The 21,693-nt window shown below is 32.7% G+C and overlaps 2 protein-coding genes across 2 annotated transcripts; one reads left to right on the top strand and one right to left on the bottom strand.

The window, feature by feature from the left end:
• Positions 1–3,177: 3,177 nt before the first annotated feature.
• On the bottom strand, positions 3,178–6,754 carry LOC133688597 (diacylglycerol kinase 4-like). Its single transcript, XM_062108132.1, has 5 exons — positions 6,637–6,754; positions 5,603–5,678; positions 4,867–4,949; positions 3,982–4,052; positions 3,178–3,232 (listed from the first exon to the last, which is right to left on the bottom strand). The coding sequence occupies exons 1-5, from the start codon at positions 6,703–6,705 to the stop codon at positions 3,178–3,180; spliced, it is 354 nt and encodes a 117-aa protein (XP_061964116.1). The 5' UTR covers positions 6,706–6,754.
• An 8,438-nt stretch (positions 6,755–15,192) lies between these two features.
• On the top strand, positions 15,193–20,822 carry LOC133688245 (glutamate receptor 2.8-like). Its single transcript, XM_062107670.1, has 5 exons — positions 15,193–15,506; positions 17,541–18,826; positions 18,930–19,242; positions 19,370–19,773; positions 19,995–20,822. Exons 1-5 carry the CDS (start codon positions 15,245–15,247, stop codon positions 20,685–20,687), a joined length of 2,958 nt encoding a protein of 985 aa, XP_061963654.1. The 5' UTR covers positions 15,193–15,244; the 3' UTR covers positions 20,688–20,822.
• The last annotated feature ends 871 nt before the right edge of the window (positions 20,823–21,693 follow it).

The raw sequence follows: 21,693 nt of genomic DNA, 5'->3' as shown, positions 1-21,693 counted from the left end.
GTTCTTCGCTCTATCTCGTAGAGAAAATGGAAACAATTTGAGGCGAATGGCATCATCAGTGACGCCATTATGTTTAAATGTGTCGCAAATTTCTAAGAAACTTGCAATATGGGTGTTAGGATCATCACTTGGCAACCCATAAAACTGATTTGAGGTCTGAATCATCTGCAGTATTGCTGGTTTGCTCTCAAAATTATTGGCCTCAATCCTTGGTTTCCTGATAACAAAACGGATTCCTGTCACTTGTGGGAGAGCAAAATCTCTCAATACCCGTATGTCTTGCTCATGATTTTCATTGTCTGCCATAATGTTTGAACTATTTTGAGTCTCTCACGTTTTCTTTCTTAATCCCCTTGCAGTTCTCTCAATCTCAGGATTATAAGGTAGAAATGACTGGTTTTTATTGTTTCTCATGCACTAGACAACACACCTAAAGAGCTGAATGCAAAAAACAATCAAATTAGATCAAATTTAATTTATATTGATATTATTAGTAATTTTATCTAAAGTCCCCGGTAACGGCACCAAAAACTTGTCGGTTAATTTCGCAAGTGCACGAATCGTAACAAGTAATAAAGTGACGAGTAGAGTATTGTCCCACAAGGATTTGTAAAAATTACTACTAATTATCAAATTTAAATTATGATATATTTGAGAAATCGAATGAGATAGTTTATGAAACAAAAATTAATGTTAAAAAAAAACAAAAACCCAAATGATTAAATATTAATGAATTCAATTGTACTAGTTCTAGGATTTCTGACTTACCGTAACTATTCATATGTGAACTTTCTCAATTGAATTAATTACTCCTAACATTGATAATCAGGTTTTTCTAATTTAAACATTAATCTCTCTCGAGTATCAATAAATTATTTCGACAGACAAATTTCATATATTCTATAAAAGTTTTGAACTTGTTGAAATTTATTAAGTACCGTAAAACATGTAACGATTACAAAAGTTCTTAGGATATCTCTATCCTATAGATTTCTTAAGGTATTTCAAACAATAGCTAAAACAATTATCACTTCTCAGTCTCAAATTGAATTCAAAATCATGCAAATGTTGGCCAAACATACACAAGCATTACACATAGAATGAAATACTCAACAACTTAATGTAATAATTCAATTGAAGAAATTGTTCACATATTCATTGTAAGGTTACATCAAAAATCCCAGAATAAAAGTCTACTCCATAGTTAAATTAAAGAGAAACAAACTTGATACCATGAATATCACTCAAAAGCAGAGAATGGCAGTGGAATAGATAGGTGTCCTCCAAATCTTCTTTGTTTTTGCCTCTGTTTTTCTTCGCTCTTTGTGCCGCCTCTTCTTTTTTATTTTGTCTATTTTAGGGTTTCTCTATGTATGCCTCTCCTCTCTTGCAGACCCCTCTTTTTTTCTTTTATATTGTGGCCTTTCTACCCCCGCTGGAATGAAGACAGTTTCTTTTTCTGAATTGAATTCCTTCCTACCCAGACATTGCGAGCCAGATTTGAGGTAGGAAACGTGCGAATTCAAAGATCTCTATTTCTGGAGAAATTGTAGAAAATCAAATCTTCTTTCCAACGACATTGATCTTGTGATTTTTGGACCTTTGAGACTTGAGATAAGGGCCATAAACCGAGACAGTATTTGGAGTGTAGGAAATTCGGGTTTGATTCAATCCCTGTTTTTCGACTCGCTTTTTGGGCTTCGAAACAGCAAAATTGAGTTATATGCCCTTCATATGTTTTGTAGACCTGCATCTCAGATATTTGAAAATGGTGACGAACATCTGGAACTGAGTTGTATAGCTTCCTTTGTAGCACACAATAAATCAATGTTCGATTTTACTGCTGGATTCTGTCGGCTCAGTAACCTAGTATCTGAAAACACATTAATTTCCCACCAGGTCAATAGTTGAAAAAAGGAATCCAAAATTCTAATTATCTTGTGCAACACATCCAAAATATTTCAAAATCAAGCATGAATAGTGAAAAATATACATGCTAAAAATTCCCTTATCGATCAGGCTGCATCTTGAAATTGGATTTGGGTAGAAGAGCTCTCCTGGTAGATGCGCTGAATATCCTTCCTTGAAAATTGAAGGCTAAGCCTGTAGAATTGTCCTCTGAAGGTTCATTTCTGTTGCTGTGCATAACTTATCAGAGACATGTTATCCTTTTTTTTAGTGTAGTGGTGGTTCAATAATCATCAACTTTTCTATATCTAGATGGAATCCTATCAGGGGCTCTACCTTTGTAGGTACAAACACGACATTGTCCTGCACATCAAGCTATAGCCCTATCACAAGCATGTCAGATGGAAGTAAATAATTTCAAGTAGAATTTGACTGAGTTGCTGAGCAACTTGATGATTTAGATGTCGTTGCAGGTCTTACAATGGCATGCAAATTTACAGCAAATGTACTAGCACTGTTATCCATAAATAAAAGTACAAATTTACACCACGTTTGCCAGTGATTTCAACCCTGAGGAAATGCCACCTCCTTCAAGGATACAAACCTAAACCAAAGCAACCCAAAATGCAAATTATAGTTGTTGTTGTAAACAACTAGAGAGGAGGGATTATTAAGGGGTTATAAATTACTTCTCACGTGGTGCAAATTAGGGGGTAAATTTTAACCTACGAGAGGAAAGGAAAAGATTTTCAGGGGGGGCAATACTTCTCTCCTTTTTTTTTCTCTTCCTCAAACTTGAAACCTATTTTTTCCTCTTTTAGTCACCCCTTGTTAGTGGAATCTTCTAAAATACATTCTTTGTTGTAAACAACTAGAGAGGAGGAATTATTAAGGGGTTACAAGAGCAAAATTGACTGGTGTGAAAAATAGACTCGGAGGACAGATGTGTGATACCTTTTCCAAATACTGTCGTTTAGGACTACCCCATGGATTTCTTCCACTCCCATAATTGTGAAGATTTAAAGCAACAATCGCTCTTACACTAGAAGAAAGAACGCACGAGTATAAATTAATTATGAAAAAAATAGCAACATGAAGGATTAAAAAAAACAGTGCTACATGTTTGAATATCTCTAGCAATAGAAACAAAAGAAATATTTGGGTCAGATAAAACACTTTCACGGGTTTATGAAATTAAATAGATGCGTCTCGTTACTTAAATCATTAAAGTATCTCAACAGAAATCATATCAATCCCACTACCTTTTAATTAGGAACAGGTATCTGCTCCCATTCTGTGCATCCTGAGGATATTCTTGAGTCCCCTACAGCCAATAAATGTTATACCAGTATATAAATCAAGGCAAAATATTGTCATGGAATACTGTAGTGACACATTAACAGTGCAAAAAGAAAATTCCAGAAAAAATGAATAAATAATAAAGAAAATATTTGATAAAACAATCATAAGAAGAAACGGTTTCAAATATCCAAACAAAAGCCGTTTCAGCAACTACGATTAAAAAAATTCGTTGACACAAATTTCCAAGGAAACTGCAGCGAGGTGACTACAAGTGGTTGCATATAACAAATGTACAAATTTAACAATAAAAGGAAAATTACTGATAAGTTTGGGATCGTACGAGACTTAGAAACAGTGGCTAAATGTTGCAAAAGAACATTTTCTAGTGAAGAAAAAAGTAATTCGGAATACCCTTAAGCTAGCAAACAAAATAAATAATTTAAGGAAACAAAAAAAATAAATAAATTATCCATCACCACAACAAATGGAATCATAATGCCAGTTAAAAGGTCATTGCCCAGTTGTAGTCCCATCCAAGTGGGATTCTGGGTGTTAGAATTTGGAGACAATCCTACCCTTCAGCATTGTTTCGCGAAGCTCTCTCAAGACTCAAACTTGAACCTATGAGGTTGCAAGCCAAAAACTTCTACACTACAATAAGCAATGGATCCAAAAATTATCCTAGTCACTGAGTATTAGAACAGCAAAGACAAACAAAAGATGTTCAAATCAAATGGTATAAAACCAATTTTAGTTTCACATATATCTAACCTCAAACTTGGATCACTTGTGCAAGGTGTGACAAACCAACCCTGAGTGCAAGAGTATCCAGAGTAGATCAACTGCAGCAACAGATCAAACACAGTATGGTATCAATGTTACCAAAAACAATTGAATCCTTGACTATGATTTAACAGTTCAAGAAAACATGATGCCAGGTAAAATTGTGCTCATCAACATGCCGAAAAAACATCTGTTTCACTAATCACAATGGAAATAATGGGAAAGGTTACGCACCCTTTCTGGCTCAGCTATATTGATTGGTGTGGTGCTTAAACTTCTAACTCTTAATTTGCGCTACTTTAGCCACCAAATAAGAAACAACAGAGCTCCTAAAAACTACTAAACCTTGAATAATCATATAAACTAAGCAACCAAGTATTATCCTAGAGGTCTTTCTTCATTCTTCATCATCAACTCGAGAGATTTTTTGCGCTACAAATAACAGATCATGCAAAATAAAGATGACAACATGAACAGCTAAATAAACAACAAAACTAGATGACCTTTCTACAGCTTCTGTGAAATTCAACAAAAGAAAGAAACATACAACCTTTATGCTGCTGCTGAATCTTTATTTCTTAAAAGTTTGACACATCTGTCTCTATTGCAAATTATCAAATTCACAGAGCCAAAATTCAAGAAAATTAGAAGTGTTCAGAATAAATAAATAATTAATTAGATTAAGATAGATGTTATTTGACCTCGATATTTATTTTCTTCTCATTTTTTTCAATTTTTTGCAATTTAAAAATAACAGTTTTGTACCAGCAATTTTACAGTATGGTACCAATGTGTTGAGAACAGAGCTTTAGCAACATACGAAATTAACATATACAAATTCATATATAAAGAAATATGAAGATTAGGTCAAACCTTGTTTGAAAGAGGACCTTGTGCAAGGTTAGGTTTTTCATTGCGTAGGTGATGGAAGCCATAGGCAACCCGAGCATCCATTCCTGTGCAAACAAACAATAAACTTAGAAGCAATTAGTCTTATTCATCAAATATTCATCACAAGCTAAAACCTGCAAGGTTGTCATTTGGAACAAAATTTTTAATGTCATTAAGCAAGTCTTTGCAAATGAAGTTTTACATCTTTCTTTCTTAAATGCCATAGGATTCTTGTCTGAGTTAATTAGCGAAATTGAGTTCAACATGCACCGCCTAGTTCAGATGGTGAGTTAATCGTTGTGTTAAGCTTTCTGTCTAGTGAACAAACAATTATAAAGTACAAACCAATGAGATACCATGTTGAAGAACCAATGGGCACAAAAAGGAAGCGAATGAAAGAATCAATCCAGAAGAACCAATGGAATGAGAAAACACCCCATTTGATGGATTAAAAAAATACAAAAGAAAAAAAAAATCATTTTTCAACTTTCAAGTAGTTCAATTCTTACACAGAAAATACTTGGAATCATTATGGACAAGTGAGCACAATGAAACAAAGTAACAGATTCTTTGGAATGAAACATTCTTGTTTAAGTTCATCAGTTGAAACACTCGTCAAGACAAAAAGTTGAACTCAAACAACATTATAAATCTCTAAAACCAAGTTAAGACCATATGTGCGCAACTTTAACGGCCATTCTAGAACATATTGACATACCTATGCTGAAGTAATTATAAAACACTCCCTCGTAGCAGTTCACTTTCTCAGGCAACTCCCCCTCAATTGTTAAACCCTGCACTCGAAAGAAAATTACAACCGTTCAGCTACCAGATTTGTAGCAATATATCAGCAAATAAACATCACAGGATTAAACCATCAAAGTAACTGACTTTCATTTTACAATGAAATGAGATCTATAAATCAACATATTGGTAAATGCCCCCCCCCCCCCCCCCCACCCCAAAGACATGTATTTGGTTTTTTACATCCATGGATCCCTGCCCCTTTATCTCTGTATGCGTGTGGGTGGGAGTGGAGGAGGGATCAGTGTATTCATTTACAGATGAGACAGAACAGAAATTCTAGAAGTATCTTGACAAGAAAACATTATGGCCGTAGATGAAGCAGCACATGATGACAGTACGATTCATTCAGACAAAAGAAAGGCTCTAAATTATCTATGTTAAATATAGGTTGAAGCCAACACTTAAAAGTTATTTCCAATCATATTACTTGATCCCAAATATAAAATTTCATTCTTTCCAAGAGTCATGTGCATTCAGAAACTCAAATATCAATGTTCATATTCCTCACGTTGCATGGAAGGTGATTAGGCTTGTGATTATAAATCCTTCCCTCTATACAGTTAGCTAGCATGGGTCTGCAGGGTAAGCTAACTCACCCAAGGGTCATCCTGGTCTTTGAGAATTATAATAACTATCATAAAACTGGCAGTATCATGAAATGCACAGGGAGCATGAAGCAGATCATGGCAACCACGAATAAGACTAATTGCAGACAATCCAAATAACTTGCAATGCATAAAAAGGGAAAATCAATCCATCAAGAATCCACCCCTTCCCCCGCGAAATAATAATAATAAGCACCACCAGAAAAAAAACCTATTGAATATGGACTTTGTCCTAATTTGCACTTTCTACACTGACATTACCCTTGAACTGCCAAAAATAAGCACGCTTTGGCAGCCAAATGACTAAAACAGTGTAATTTAAAGCAGCAGGGCCCAGTACCTGATCAAGAGAACACTCCTCTGTAGGTTTCAGGGAATGGGGTGGATCCACCACTTTTCCACTCGGCATTGACACTAGAAGATGCCAACTGCATCATCAAAAAGGTAATGTTTAACATAAGTGCTTGTTATGTCGAAAAGCCATAATCAAACCACACCTATAACCAAACAAGACTTCTTTCAGAAGTACAAGATTTATGAGCACAAGATGATGCAAGTTGCAAAGAAGTGCACAAGAGGAATCCTCAAGGGCACAAAGGCATGGCAGAAACAGAAAACCAGAAAAAAAAAAAGCCAAGATACAATGTCTACATAGATAAAATAAAAGCTAACTGCAAAAACCAAGTTCTAAGCAGTGGCACGTTGGGGAAAACATGAACAGCAAGATTAATGCGCGAGGAGATATCTACACACTAAAAAATGACCACAATTGTCACTTTGCTACTGGAGGAACTGGCTTCCTATCCTGTGTATGAAGCTCTGTGAGACTTCCTAACACCCAACCAACCGTACCATCACCTCCCGCAACCTGTCCACTCATCCAAAAATTTCTCAAAGCGTACACAAACAAGAAATGGCATCATCAACACGATCATTCATGTACCGATCAAGAAAAAGTGCATTTATTTCAAAATACCATGCAAAACATACCATAATTCTCAACTTGTCACGAGTATCTTTGGCACAATAATCACCGAGGTCAGCCAACTTCTCTAAACAAACCAAACCATAGTCAAAAAATTCACGGGGATTGTTTAGGTTTAATTAATATTTTTTTTTTATTAACTATAACTCAATACTTGTTTAGACTTAATTAATTTTATTTTTTTTTAGCTAGGATTCAAGACTTGTTAGGATTAGGGTTTGAGGTTACTAGTAAAAGTTTTGGGTCAGTTTTTATAAATGGATCAATTCAGCCTATAAAGATAGATCAATTAGGGTTAATTTCTCATAACTATCTAAACACTTATGAACTTTTCAGTATAAAGTGTGATAGAGATTCTTGTATTTTTTTTGTTCTCAAATGAACTCAATCTGTCTTATCAAAGATTAACTAGTTTTGTGGCGTTATTCTACTTCATTCCAATAGTACTAATGCATTGAGATATGTTTTTATTATGTCACATTGCTATTAGACCTCTTTTTGCTTTCTGATATGAGATCTCAATCTTGATTGTGAGTTGTATGACTATATAATCATAAGGTTTGCATCAATTGGTATCAAAGATAGGCTCTAAAAACATGTCATATCTTTTTGAATTTTTTATTTTTCTAGTGTTCGTAAAGTTTTTCTAGTGTTTGCGTCAATAGTTAAAATGATTAATAGTGAATTACTAAAATGATTTTTGTTTTTTTTAATAATAGTAAGAGAATTATGATTTCCAAAAATACATATTGCAACTTATACCGTGACGGTGTTGGGGTCTATCCGAAGTTAGAATGATAAATTAAACTTGCCAAAACTTCCAAACATTATTTTAAACAAATATTTTAATTTTGTTGAGATTTTCGTTTACAATTTAGAGCATTGACCTCAAGTGGTTGGTGATCGTTAAAATCTAGCAAGTAAGATTTAATTGACCCAAAAGAACCTGAATTAATTTATTAAACTTGCAATTTAAGTCATGAATTTAACTAAGCTTGATAACATTATTTTTTAAGAAATAATTTTTTATTTAACTATATAAAAATAAAAATATACGCTATTAGAAAAGCAATTAGATAAGATTAAAAAAAATAATGGTTTCTAAAAAAATTGCTTACATTATAAAAAGATGAATATAAGCACGGTAAAAATGTAATAAAATAATATATAAAATATATTCTTAATTAAATTTAATAAATTAATATATTTATATTATCTTAAATTAATTAATTTTTAAAAAATAAATTTAAACTAGATAATATATATATATATATATATATTATTTTTCTCATTATTTTTTGTTTTAAACTCCTTTTGTTTTCTCAATTTTTTTTCTCGTTTCCTTTTGTTTAGATATTTTTTCTTCTCTTTTTTCTTTTTAATTTTCTTTTTACTCGAAAATATTAAAAATCATGAAAACATATAAATGTACTTAAATTCCAAGAAAGGGAATAAATTATATGAAAATAGTTAAAGTTTGTGAAATAGGATAAATTTTCTTTTCTTTTGCATATTTCTGGTTTTTCATTTTAAAAAAAAATTATAAAATTTGTATGGTTGAGATTTGGGCATGAAACAAAAATCTCATGTTATGTGCCTTATAACCAAATTTAAGATGAGTTTGTGCCCGAGTCGACTTCAGAATGGTCCGCAATGGTTGATTAAGTCTGAGTACTTACAATCAAAATATTACAGCTAATTCTTGTATCTCATGTCGTGGTTATAGATATGCCATAAACTTAATTTTTATTTTATAATTATATCGACGTTATATATTTTCTAAAAAAGAAATACATGTTAAAATATTTTGCACCACAAAAAGAAACGTCGACACCGTCTATAATGGTTTTTGTTCTTAACACAGGTACGTACATGCGGTGCCCATTTTGACCTGACAACTGCAAGATGCATCTTCCCTGCCGCTACCATATGGACGAAAACAACCTATTCCTCTCTCCATGTTTGACTCTATGAATCGTATGGACGAAAACGGTTGAATCGCAACGCAAAATCACAATTGTTATTTATCGATCTTGCTGCCAGAGAAATTTTTTGAAAATATATTTTCTTAAATAAAACAATTTTATATAGTTTTTAAACTCAACTCAGTAATCGACCTGTTATAATAATCAGGTTATGGGTTAGATAAGTTTACCCGGATGAACAAAAAAAAAATTCAATACAACATCCATAGAAAACACCTAACTAGCAACATTTTAAAAACCTATATTAAAAACAAATCAAACATAATTTATAATATTATATTCACCTAATTAACAATAAAATAAGAATTTTGGTTAGCAACAGCCCTTAAGGAATACTAACATGGCAAGATTACAAAGCAATGTCTTTTACTCAATGTATAAGTGATGCATTTTATAATTGTCCTTAATCAATCACCTGCTATCCATGTTACCCACGAGTACCACCAAGAGACCTTGAACAATCTCAGGATTGCTATGCAAAACACCCACATCCTCTTTGTTGATATCCTCTTTGTTGTCATGCTCATGCTCGATACCAAGTTCTCTAATTTTTTTTCCATCCCTCACTCTCCCCATTAATTACTCCTACTATTAACCTCAATTTTTTTTTATTACTGCTAATCTTAATCATCGTAATTCTTCTTTCTTTCTATCTATCCACCCATCCATCTACCACTCTTTGCCTACCTTTCTAATCAATATTATACGCAGTTGATGATGCATTTTTTCTTGTCAATTAGGCATCTACAATCACATCAATTTTATTACTTGGTTTTCATTGATTAAACCCACCTGGATCTAATCATCTACTGATTATAATTATAGATGATTAGATTCTCTCAATCTGTTGTTAACATGAACAAAAACAAGGCAAGAAACAGAGCCTAGATTCAAGCAAAACGCAGGCAAGGAACAGAAAATGATTGACATATAAACAGGGCAAAGAACAAAAATATATCTTACATAAACAAAAAGCCAATGAATTAAACAACATATCTTACATCTATGAAGAGAAACGAAACCAGTGAAGAATAGAAATCTAAGAGAGAAGAAAACTGAAGCGAAACAAAAAACTATCTTATATCAAACCAGTGCTTTCATAAACAAAAAAACTAAAGAGAAATAAGTAACAACAACTTCATCTGACATTGATTTGCAGATCTTAACTGAAGAGAGCCAAACAAGAAAAGAAACAAACACCTTACAAAAATAAATTTATAATTTGTTGAGGGCCTCTTCTTGTTATTCTAACCAAAAGAGAGACGGAGACTTACCTGATATGGCTTGCGCGTGGCTTAAATTCATTTGCAACTGATATTGCTATGAACTTTGAAGATTGAAGAGATTAGGGTTTCTAATTCTGTGAATTGTGATTCTGTCTTCATGTTGCAATGCAAACGGTTTGGTTAATTGATAGTAAAAAGCTAAAGCAAAAAAATGACGTTATTATATATATATAAACAGCCGGGTCTCAGCTGGGTTTACTCGGGTTGACCGGGTTTTGTCGGGCCAAATCCCTGGCCAGTTTTTTCATTAACCTGGCCTGATTCCAACCCCGAGTTAGCTAGTCCCTGATCGACCCACTAGGCTGAACCTGATTTTAAAACTATGCAATTTAATACAATCTCCTATTTTTTTATCAGTTGATCTTTTAACGTTTCACTATTCTTTTAGGTTATTTATTAGAATCTCCTAGGCAACCAAAGTATATAACAACGGAGTACCACCACCACCAAGTGTATTCAAGCCAATAGTTGACCACATTAACGACCATAACAATAAATACTTGAAAAATATAAAAAAAAAATATAATGCATTAATATAAATCACCAACAAATATTTTAATTATACGATGTTAATTTTATTACAAAATAATATTTCACTTCTAAATCATTTCAACACTTTTTTAATAAGAATCCTTCTTTTTATTTTCATCATTATTATATCTATCATCTCTCTTTTTTTTTGAATTCCAGGCCAAGCTCACCATTTTTATCCATTTATCTATGTTTATTGGTACTCTATATTACATTTAACTCATTGATGCAATTATATTATTCGTTAATTTTATCCATATTTATCTAGTATTTTGCTCATGTTTTATATATAAAATGACTTGATATTCTTTGTTTTATGTTTTGAATGTACTTTTGGATGTAATATTTGAAAAGAAGTAATTTGAAGATAAAATTCAAACCATGTACCAACCCGTGTCGAATATTGGTAGATTTAACATTCGATCGATATTTTACTCAGAACTTGAGCTATAAAGGTCGAAACGAAGTGATTCCAGTAACATTAAAAAGCTAAGCTAACATCCATGTATTTCTATACATATATGGCAAGAAAAAGAAAAAGAAAGAGCATGGAAATCATTGCCTTCAAAGACAAGTCTCGTATTTTGCCATTTTTTATCTTCGACCATTCTGACTTGAATATTTTAAGTTAGTGAAGTTCATTTGATGCAAACTCAATTTTTTTGGATTCCTGACTTAAAGACCTATCAACCTGCCAAATGGTAATAAAAAATAGCACATACGAGAGAGATATGATTTTTCTAAGATAACCCATAAATTCTACTATTAGATGAATTTTATGAAAAAACAAATCCAACTTACTTCCTAAACATCTAAACCGACATAACAATTATTTTTTCATATGAAAAAGATCTTTATTTGAGCAAATTAACTTTAGTACGTTCAAAATCAAAATTTGAAGATTATATGCAAGAATATTTTTCATTCTTTTATTTTAATACTTAAATATATATTGTTTACTTTATAAATGACTCCTAATTTTTTTAGGATACAAACGGAACAGTAGGAGTGTGGGGGAAGAGGGTTTTTTTATTAGATAAAAAAAAAAGAGACAGAGAAAAAAAGGATGGCCACTAAAAAGGAAAAAGAAAAAAAGTAGTTATTTTAATACTTAAATATCCTTTTCTTGGTTTTTGTTTTTAACACAGGCACGTGCGGTGCCCATTTTGACCTGACAACTGAAAGATGCATCTTCCCTGCCGCTACCATATGGACGAAAACAACCTTTTCCTCTCTGCATGTTTGATTCTATGAATCGTATGGACGAAATTCACAATCACAAGCTATTTACCGGTCTCGCTGTTTAGAAGAATACAATTTAATAAAAGTCAAACTTTTCACTGCCTTTTCAAATATCACAGTCGGAAAGTGTGACTTTTTCAAAATACATACAGTAGAGGAAAAGAAAGTATATATTGTACAAATAAATCTCAAAATAAACATAATTTAGTTAGAAGATATTTCTTATTGTTTAATAAAAATGAACAATAAAAATGATTAAGTGAAAAATGATATTGTTGCGTCGCTATTTGCAATTATATCATAAAAATGAACAATAAAACCTAATTAACTTTTTTTTTCAGTTTTATCCTTCAACTTTGAGTTAATTAAGAATTACTGATGTGAATTAGCCTACGAACACTAATGACCCATTACACATTCCAAAGTGAAAGCATTGAAAGAAACATTGAATGAATTGGTTATACAAGTTTCAACAAAGGCTGAACTTGGGGATCCTTTGAAGCATCTATATGAGCTTTATTACATTTAATTCATGTGCAAGAGGGATCCAATCCATCCTTATTTAGGTCATGAAATTTCGACAACAAGGCTGCTAATTTTATATCAGTTTTGGCTAGCCTTGTTCTGTGATGTTTCCATGTGTTTTGTAAATTTCTAACTAGTTTTTGATTTTCTATTATGTGTAGGAACATTAATTATTTCCTTTAAATATTATGATTTATTATATTTTCCTTGTCAAGTGAGGAGAAAACACAGTAAAGAAAACAAAGAAATCCAAGCTGATTTAGGAAACACAAGTGGTGGCAAAAAGGAGCAGTAAAGACAGCATCCTTTTCCTTCCAAAAGAAGGATAAATACAAGATTGAGATCAGAATTCTATTCTAACTTGGAAACTAAAGGGGCGACAACTTCTCATCTAGCTCTTAGAATTATTGGGCAACATTATATGCTATAAATAAGTCTTGTATTAGACTTATAATGTTTTCTTTTTTTCTTCTCTTCTCACGACGAAACAAGATTTAAACTTATGGACTTTAATTTTTTTTATTATTATTAGCTATAACTCAATGCTTGTTTAGGCTTAATTAATACTTTTTTTTTTTAGTTAGGATCCAAGACTTGTTAGGATTAGGGTTTGAGCTTACTAGTAAAAGTTTTGGGTCAGTTTTTGTAAATGGATCAATTCAGCCCATAAGGGTGGATCAATTAAGGTTAATTTTTCAAAACTATTTAAACATACGTAAAGCCTAAATTCCAAAACCTTTGATGAATAACACTTATGAACTTTTCAATTTAAAGTGTGAGAGAGATTCTTGTATTTTTTTTGTTATTAAATGAACTCAATCTGTCTTATCAAAGATTAACTAGTTTTGTGGTGTCATTCGACTTCATTTCAATAGTGCTGGTGCATTGAGATATATTTTTATTGTGTCACACTCCTATTAGACCTCTTTCCGCTTTCTGAGATGAGATCTTAATCTTAATTGTGAGTTGCATAACCACATAATCATGAGGTTCGCATCAGTTGGTATCAGAGCTAAGCTCTAAAAACAAGTTATATCTTTCTAAAAAATTTATTTTCCTAGTATTTGTTAAGTTTTTTTAGTGTTTGCGTCAATAGTTAAAATGATTAATAGTGATTTACTAAAATGATTTTTGTTTCTTTTAAAATCAGTAAGTGAATCATGATTTTCAAAAATACACATTGTAACTTATACCCTAACGGTGTTGGGGCCCATTTGAAGTTAGAACGATAAATTAAAATTTTCCAAAACTTCAAACATTATTTATAACAAATATTTTAATTTTGTTGAGATTTTCATTTACAATTTAGAGCAATAGACTCTAGTCAAAATCTAGCAAGCAAGATTTAAGATTTAAATTATATGAAAATAGTTAAAGTTTGTGAAATAGGATAAATTTTCTTTTCTTTTGCATATTTCTGGTTTTTCATTTTAAAAAAAAATTATAAAATTTGTATGGTTGAGATTTGGGCATGAAACAAAAATCTCATGTTATGTGCCTTATAACCAAATTTAAGATGAGTTTGTGCCCGAGTCGACTTCAGAATGGTCCGCAATGGTTGATTAAGTCTGAGTACTTACAATCAAAATATTACAGCTAATTCTTGTATCTCATGTCGTGGTTATAGATATGCCATAAACTTAATTTTTATTTTATAATTATATCGACGTTATATATTTTCTAAAAAAGAAATACATGTTAAAATATTTTGCACCACAAAAAGAAACGTCGACACCGTCTATAATGGTTTTTGTTCTTAACACAGGTACGTACATGCGGTGCCCATTTTGACCTGACAACTGCAAGATGCATCTTCCCTGCCGCTACCATATGGACGAAAACAACCTTTTCAAATATCACAGTCGGAAAGTGTGACTTCTTCGAAATACATACAGTAGAGGAAAAAGAAAGTATATATTGTACAAATAAATCTCAAAATAAACATAATTTCTTAATAAAAATGAACAATAATAATGATTAAGTGAAAAATGATATTGTTGCGTCGCTATTTGCAATTATGTTATCATGATATATTCACATATGGTTTTTAAAATGATTTTTAAATTAATAGTTTTTTTGAAGAAAGAAAATAAAAGAAAAAAGAAATTATAAATTGTACCAATAAATCTCAAAATAAACACGCATGGTCAATTTAATTTGCCTCCCTTGGTATTAACTATAAATTAATAGTGGAGGAGGTTTTATTCCATTCCTCCTTAAAAAGCACTATTTATTAAAATAATATTTTATTTTGTGGAGTCACTACCGCGCGAGAAACATTGACAATTACACAACGTGGTCGTGACAAGCACGTCCAAATATGAGCTGGCTAAAATTTGCTAATGGCTCCACAAATACTAAGCATACGCATAGTTGCCATCAACAACAATCTTCATGAGAATGGCAAAGCAGAAAAGCTTCTTCTGTTTTCTTTGCTTTCTCTTGGTTATTCTGTGGAGTGAGCAGGTGATAATGGGGAAGGTGATTATACGAGTAGGAGTGGTTCTTGATATGAACTCAGCAGTCGGAAAAACGGCAGAGAGCTGCATATCTGCTGCAGAAACTGATTTTTATGCTAGGAATGCTGATTATCGAACTAGAATCTCTCTCGTCACCAGGGATTCCAAAGGGGATGTCGTGACAGCAGCATCTGCAGGTACCACTTCCCTGAATATTCACACACGAAATCGAACACATGATCACACGACAAAGAGAGAAGTGGCCAGTACTGGCCACTTTTGTCTTGTGTTCTACCTAAAACGCACTGTATATGTAAAGATCATTACAGCAAGTATTCCGATGCTTTATTGATTTTAAACGCACTTTTGTCTTGTGTTCTACCTAAAACGCACTAGAATTGATGGTATTTTTTTGAATGATTTTTTTCCTTTTTATTGTTATTTATATATTTTCAATAATCTCATATTTAATATATATTTGATGATGTGATTGATATTGCAATTGAATTTATAAAAAAATATCTAGAATTAATTGTTTTTACATTTTCAATCGTTTTTTTTCACTATATCAAGAAGGGTTTTATGTCTAGTTTATCGGATTTTTTTAGTGTGATTCTACAATTTATTTGATGGTTTACTTATTTTTATTTTAAAAATTTTAAAAAAACTCTCCACATGATGTATTTTATCTGAAAATGAGTAGTAATACAAAATTAACCAAATTCATTGCCTACGTTGCACAATGAGTTTGTTGAGAAAATTCACCATCCAAAAATCCTACTTCTTTTCTGTCATTTTATAATTAAAATAAGATTCATCAATCAACAACATTAAATAATCAATTACATAAATCAACACCAAAGTTTTTAATTACTTTGAATACTCGAGATATGTCAAAAAAATCTCATTATATCTCAAAACTTTCACTATCAACTCAACATATAATAGAATTACAAAGTATTCATTCTTATTCAAATCAAAGGGATTGACTTATTCTTGGAATACAAAGATTAAAGAGAAAAAGTGAATAGAAATCAACATCACTAGCTATACTTTAATTTTCTATGTTTACTCATACATGTGCATAAAAATTATTGATTCATAATTAATTAATTATTTAGTTTTAATTTGAATGTGTGGTGGTGGTGTGAGATCTTAACAAATCTTCTCTTCATGCATCATGTGTGTGCATCATGTGTGGAGTTTTTTTTATCGGCAATCAGCTTGAAAGTTTTAATTTGATGGGCTCTGCCAAGCCTGTTTATCTTCTACATAACTCAAACTTTTCTCATAGAAGAAGCTTGATTATCATTTTTTATATATTGTTATTGATATGGATATTTTCAACAATTAAAGACTTTATTTTCATACCATTTTGAATCCATTGATATCTAATTTTAATATGCTTTGATCAAGAATTGATAGTACGATGCTCACTAAAATGAATTAAATTTTGGATGTCACAATGCAATTCAAATTTCTTTTACATCAGGCCAAATTCATATAAAAAATTTTTTATCCTTAACAAATATTTGTTATTTTCAATAAGAGTAATGTATTCAATCTCTGTCGTGAATAATTCAACTATTAGGCCAAGTTCATATTTTTACAATATTGATTGCTATGAAACTGCTTCTATGCAAAAGTCATGGATAATTCAACTATTAGGTCAAGTTCATTAAGTATTCCGATATGAACTTTTTAAAATCAACATCACTAGTTATACATAAATTTGTGTATCCATCTAGAACAAGTTTATAATTTTTAAAACATAGTTTAAAACATAGACTAAAACTACAAGTGTATTTGAGATACTTAAATATCTATCTTATATTTTTTTTAATATATCTCTCCTGAGATAACTAAAATTTCTTATTATTTTATGTCACTAATAATCTTTATGGAGAAATTTGGTGTCAGACAGAAAAGTCAGAATAGCCATGGTGAAACGAAAAAACCACAGTGGCTCTCCAGCACAACCTAATTTCTGATAGATTAAGGGTAAAAACAGTGTTATCCCTATTAATATCCACATTTAAATTCGTTTGTATCCACATTACCATTCACAGTAAAATTGCCATAACTTTTTTTTAAAAAAAAAAATTGAAAAATGTTTTGTCGAATCATGCCCACACTTAATATCATGCCATGCTATCGCTAGAAACAACGTTCATTTTTACAATTTAAAATATATCATATTTTAATTAAAAAACTGACTTTACAAAATGCAGCACTGGATTTAATGAAAAATGAAGAAGTTGAAGCAATCATAGGGCCTCAAAGATCATCAGAAGCCAAGTTTGTGATAGAGCTTGGAGCCAAGACACAAATGCCGATTCTCTCTTTTTCAGCTACTAGTCCTGCTCTCACTCCAGTTCAAAGCAATTACTTTATCCGGACAGCTCAAAGTGATTCCTCTCAAGTGAAAGCCATTGCCAGCATTGTCGAAACTTATGGTTGGAGGGAAATTGTTCTAATCTATGAAGGCACAGAATATGGCATTGCTTTGGTTCCATATTTGCTAAATGCCTTGCACGCGATTCGTACTCGAGTTCCCTATGAAAGTTGCATTCCATCGTCTTCCGATGATACAGAAATCATGAACGAGCTCCACAAAATAAAGAAAATGCAGGAAAGCGTGTTTCTGGTGCACATGACAGCCTCCATGGGATCCAGACTATTCTTACTCGCCGAAAGCGCAGGAATGATGAGTGTAGGGTATGCATGGCTCGTGACAACAGGATTGTCCACCTTATTAGATCCTGTGGACGCAAAAGTAATGGATTCTATGGAAGGTGTATTAGGTGTAAAGCCATATGTACCAAAATCAATAGAACTTGAAGGTTTCAAATCAAGATGGAAAAAGAATTTCAACTCTGAAAACCTCTTTGGTTTATGGGCATATGATACAGTTTGGGCGATAGCAATGGCAGTGGAGAGGGCTGGCATTGTGCATTCTAGGTTCTTAAAACAAAACGCAAGCAACAGGTCAGTTGATCTTGCGGCTTTGGGAATCTCAGAAATGGGGCCAAGACTCCTGAAGTCCATATTAAACACTACATTTGATGGCTTGAGCGGAAAGTTCCAGTTGGTTAAGGGTGAGATGGCACCTTTCGCCTTTGAAATATTCAATGTGGTGGGGAGATCAGAGAGGGTTATCGGATATTGGACAGAAAAAGGAAGACTTTCTCAGAGCTTGGATGGCAGTAGTAAAATATCACACTCAAATTCCAAAACCAAACTGAAGCAACCAATTTGGCCAGGAGGCGCAATACAACAGCCGAAGAAATTGAGGATTGGGGTTCCAGTGAGAAGCGGTTTTAGCGAATTTATAGAAGTCAAATGGCATCAGCAGACCAATGAGACTATTGTTTCAGGCTTCTCTGCAGAGGTTTTCTTTGCAGTGCATGATATATTACCATTTCCCCTTCCGTATGAATTCATACCCTTTATGAAAAAAAGTAGTAGGGAGAGTGCCGGGACTTACGATGATCTTCTTCGGCAAATCAAACTTCAGGTCCGTGTTATGCTACTTAAAATCCATTTTTCTATTTTAATTTGCTGTAGTAAAAAGCTTAAAAGTTCATAAAAAGAGTGACCTTGTCTTGTTTGTCTTGCAGGAATTTGATGCAGTGGTTGGAGATACAACGATAGTGGCTTATCGCTCATCATACGTAGATTTCACCTTGCCTTACTCGGAATCAGGCGTAACAATGGTGGTTTTGATGAAACGCGATGAGAGAGATAACATGTGGATTTTCTTGAAGCCACTAAGCCCGAAACTTTGGTTAGTAACTGGACTAGCCTTCTTTGTCACAGGTTTAGTGGTATGGGTGCTCGAACACCGTACAAACAGAGAGTTTAGGGGAACACCAGAGCAACAACTGGGCACAGTTATCTGGTTCTCCTTCTCAACACTGGTCTTTGCACATAGTAATTAACTTCTCTAACTTACGTGTTTTTGTCTTCTTTACTTTCTTTTCATAATTGATTACAAGCGCAACTAAAATGAAATTCTAATGTATGAGCATGAATCAATTTTTTTTTTTTGCCGTAATAGGAGAGAGGCCAGAGAACAACCTGACAAGATTTGTCTTGATCATATGGATATTTGTGGTACTTATTATATCTCAGAGTTACACTGCTAGCTTAGCCTCAATGCTAACAGTACAGCGGATGCATCCCGCATTTGTTGATGTCAAAGAGATCAAGAGGAATAATTACTTTGTTGGACACCAGAAAGATTCTTTTGTGAAAGATTTCCTTAAAAAAGAATTACTTTTCAATGACACGATGTTGAGGGAATATAGCAATCCAGAGGAGTATCACGATGCGTTGTCTAATGGTAGTGTGGCTGCTATCTTTGATGAAATTCCCTACGTTAGACGCTTCCTTGACGGCAAGAACCGCTGCTCTAAATTTCAAATGGTAGGACCAACCTATCAAACCGATGGATTTGGCTTTGTGAGTGACTCTCTCTCTCTCTCTCTCTCTCTTTCTCTCTCTCTCTCTCTTTCTGAAGTTCTTAGGTTTTAAGTAGAACTCCATGATTATCAGGCTACTTATAATTAAGGCAAAAGTGATTAGCCATTGTTAAGCATGTATATAACTATTACAGAACTTAAGCAGTGAGTAAACTTTCTAATCAGCTCGATCTATTTTCTTCTTCTTTTTTTTCATTATAGGCCTTCCCACTTAACTCCCCACTAGTCTCTCATTTCTCAAGAGCAATCTTGAATGTCACTGAAGATCATGATAAAATGGAAGAAATTAAGACGAAAAGCTTTGGTAGGGAAATCACCTGTGAAGATCAAGGAGCTGAAACCTCTTCAGGTGGTCTAAGATTGTCTAGCTTCGCGGGCCTCTTCCTTATCTCTGGAGTTGCTTCCATATCTTCGCTCCTGATATATATCATCAGGTTCCTTCGCTCAAATTATCCTGCTTCAAACACAATGAATGAAGAACAATCCATGTGGCTGAGAATTCTTGAGGTAGCAAAGCGTTTTGACCAGAAAGATCCCTCCGTCCATCATCTTAGGCGAACTGAATCTAGAGTTCACCCTGTCACAGGTCCTGAAAGTATTGGAGCCTCACCTGAGACTGGCAACGTGCATGAAATGACTTCCAATGAAGGAGCCGAAGATGTTGGAGAAAATCAAAACCATAACAATCTTACCTCGTGGAATAGTGGTACAAATTTTATTGCCTCCAATGCAGATACCGTTGCCCCTAACACTCCGGAAAGAAACCGAGCTTCACCTGATACTGCCTATGTGCATGAAGTGACTTCCGATGAAGGAGCTGAAGTTGTTGTCTGGGATCAAAACGGTGGCAATCCTACCTCAGTGAACAGTGGTACAAATACTAACACAATGTAGCCCACAATAACCAGCTGTACATGAATAATGGTGAGCCACCATCCATTCACCAATGCTGATTGAAAGTTAACATATGATGTCCTTGTTGTATATATTATGCTTATGGCAATCAGGGCATTGAGGAATTCACAGCTACTTCATGACTAGGATTTTTTTTCCTATTTGAAATACAAACCATGATTTAAATACAGCATTACTCTTTTTTTAAATACACACACCTCAAATACAAACCATAAGAGTTCATTTGAAATTGCATTTCAAACAGAATTTCTTAAAAAAAATAATTTTTTTTATGTTTAAAATTTTTTAACATGCTGATGTCAAAAATATTTTTTAAAAAATAAAAATATTATTTTGATATATTTTTAAATAAAATACACTTTAAAAATAATTATTATTATATTTATAAATATCCTATACATAACACGAGCTTATGATTTTTTTTTATATAAATATACTTATACCGCAAAACAATTCAAATGCTAGACTTCAATCTTCAGTGATCATAAGTTGATTGTCATTTTGGTGGTTAAGGATTGTGATTTTACAATCAACAACACAACAGTAATAGACAAATGGTATGCTTTCTTTGTCATCCTGGTTTGTAGAGAAAGTTGTGGATGTCCTACCTAAAATGCAACTTTGGTTACCTGTTTAATGGCTGAATTTTGAAATTGGATTTGGATGCTTCATTCCGTTTTAAAAATATTTTTGAAAAAATTTGAATTTTTTTTATTTTGTTTTTGCTTTAAATTAATATTTTTTTAATGTTAATTTTTAGATCATTTTAATACACTAATATCAAAAATAATTTTTAAAAAATAAAAAATATTATTTTAATATTTTTCAAAATAAAAAAAACTTTAAAAAATAACTAAAACTATATTTCAAACTATACTTCCAAATAAGTTATCAGGAGAGCTCTCCTGGTAGATGCGCTGAATATCCTTCCTCGAAAATTCAAGGCTAAGCCTGTAGAATTGTCCTCTGAAGGGTGCATTTTCTG

The sequence above is a fragment of the Populus nigra genome, chromosome 3 (assembly GCF_951802175.1).
Source record: "Populus nigra chromosome 3, ddPopNigr1.1, whole genome shotgun sequence".
Lineage (NCBI taxonomy): Eukaryota > Viridiplantae > Streptophyta > Magnoliopsida > Malpighiales > Salicaceae > Populus > Populus nigra.
Note: the sequence above shows the minus strand (reverse complement) of the source record. Positions and strands in the feature narration are given on the sequence as shown.

What these genes read in the sequence shown, in the direction of transcription:
- LOC133688245 (XM_062107670.1), top strand. Translation starts at nt 15,245, where the DNA reads ATGAGAATGGCAAAGCAGAAAAGCTTCTTCTGTTTTCTTTGCTTTCTC. An exon ending in TTCGGCAAATCAAACTTCAG is followed by an intron (nt 18,827 to 18,929) that starts GTCCGTGTTATG and finishes TTTGTCTTGCAG; the next exon opens with GAATTTGATGCAGTGGTTGG. An exon ending in AACACTGGTCTTTGCACATA is followed by an intron (nt 19,243 to 19,369) that starts GTAATTAACTTC and finishes TTGCCGTAATAG; the next exon opens with GAGAGAGGCCAGAGAACAAC.
- LOC133688597 (XM_062108132.1), bottom strand. Translation starts at nt 6,705, where the DNA reads ATGCCGAGTGGAAAAGTGGTGGATCCACCCCATTCCCTGAAACCTACA. An exon ending in AGGAGTGTTCTCTTGATCAG is followed by an intron (nt 5,679 to 6,636) that starts GTACTGGGCCCT and finishes TTTCGAGTGCAG; the next exon opens with GGTTTAACAATTGAGGGGGA. An exon ending in TTATAATTACTTCAGCATAG is followed by an intron (nt 4,950 to 5,602) that starts GTATGTCAATAT and finishes TTGTTTGCACAG; the next exon opens with GAATGGATGCTCGGGTTGCC.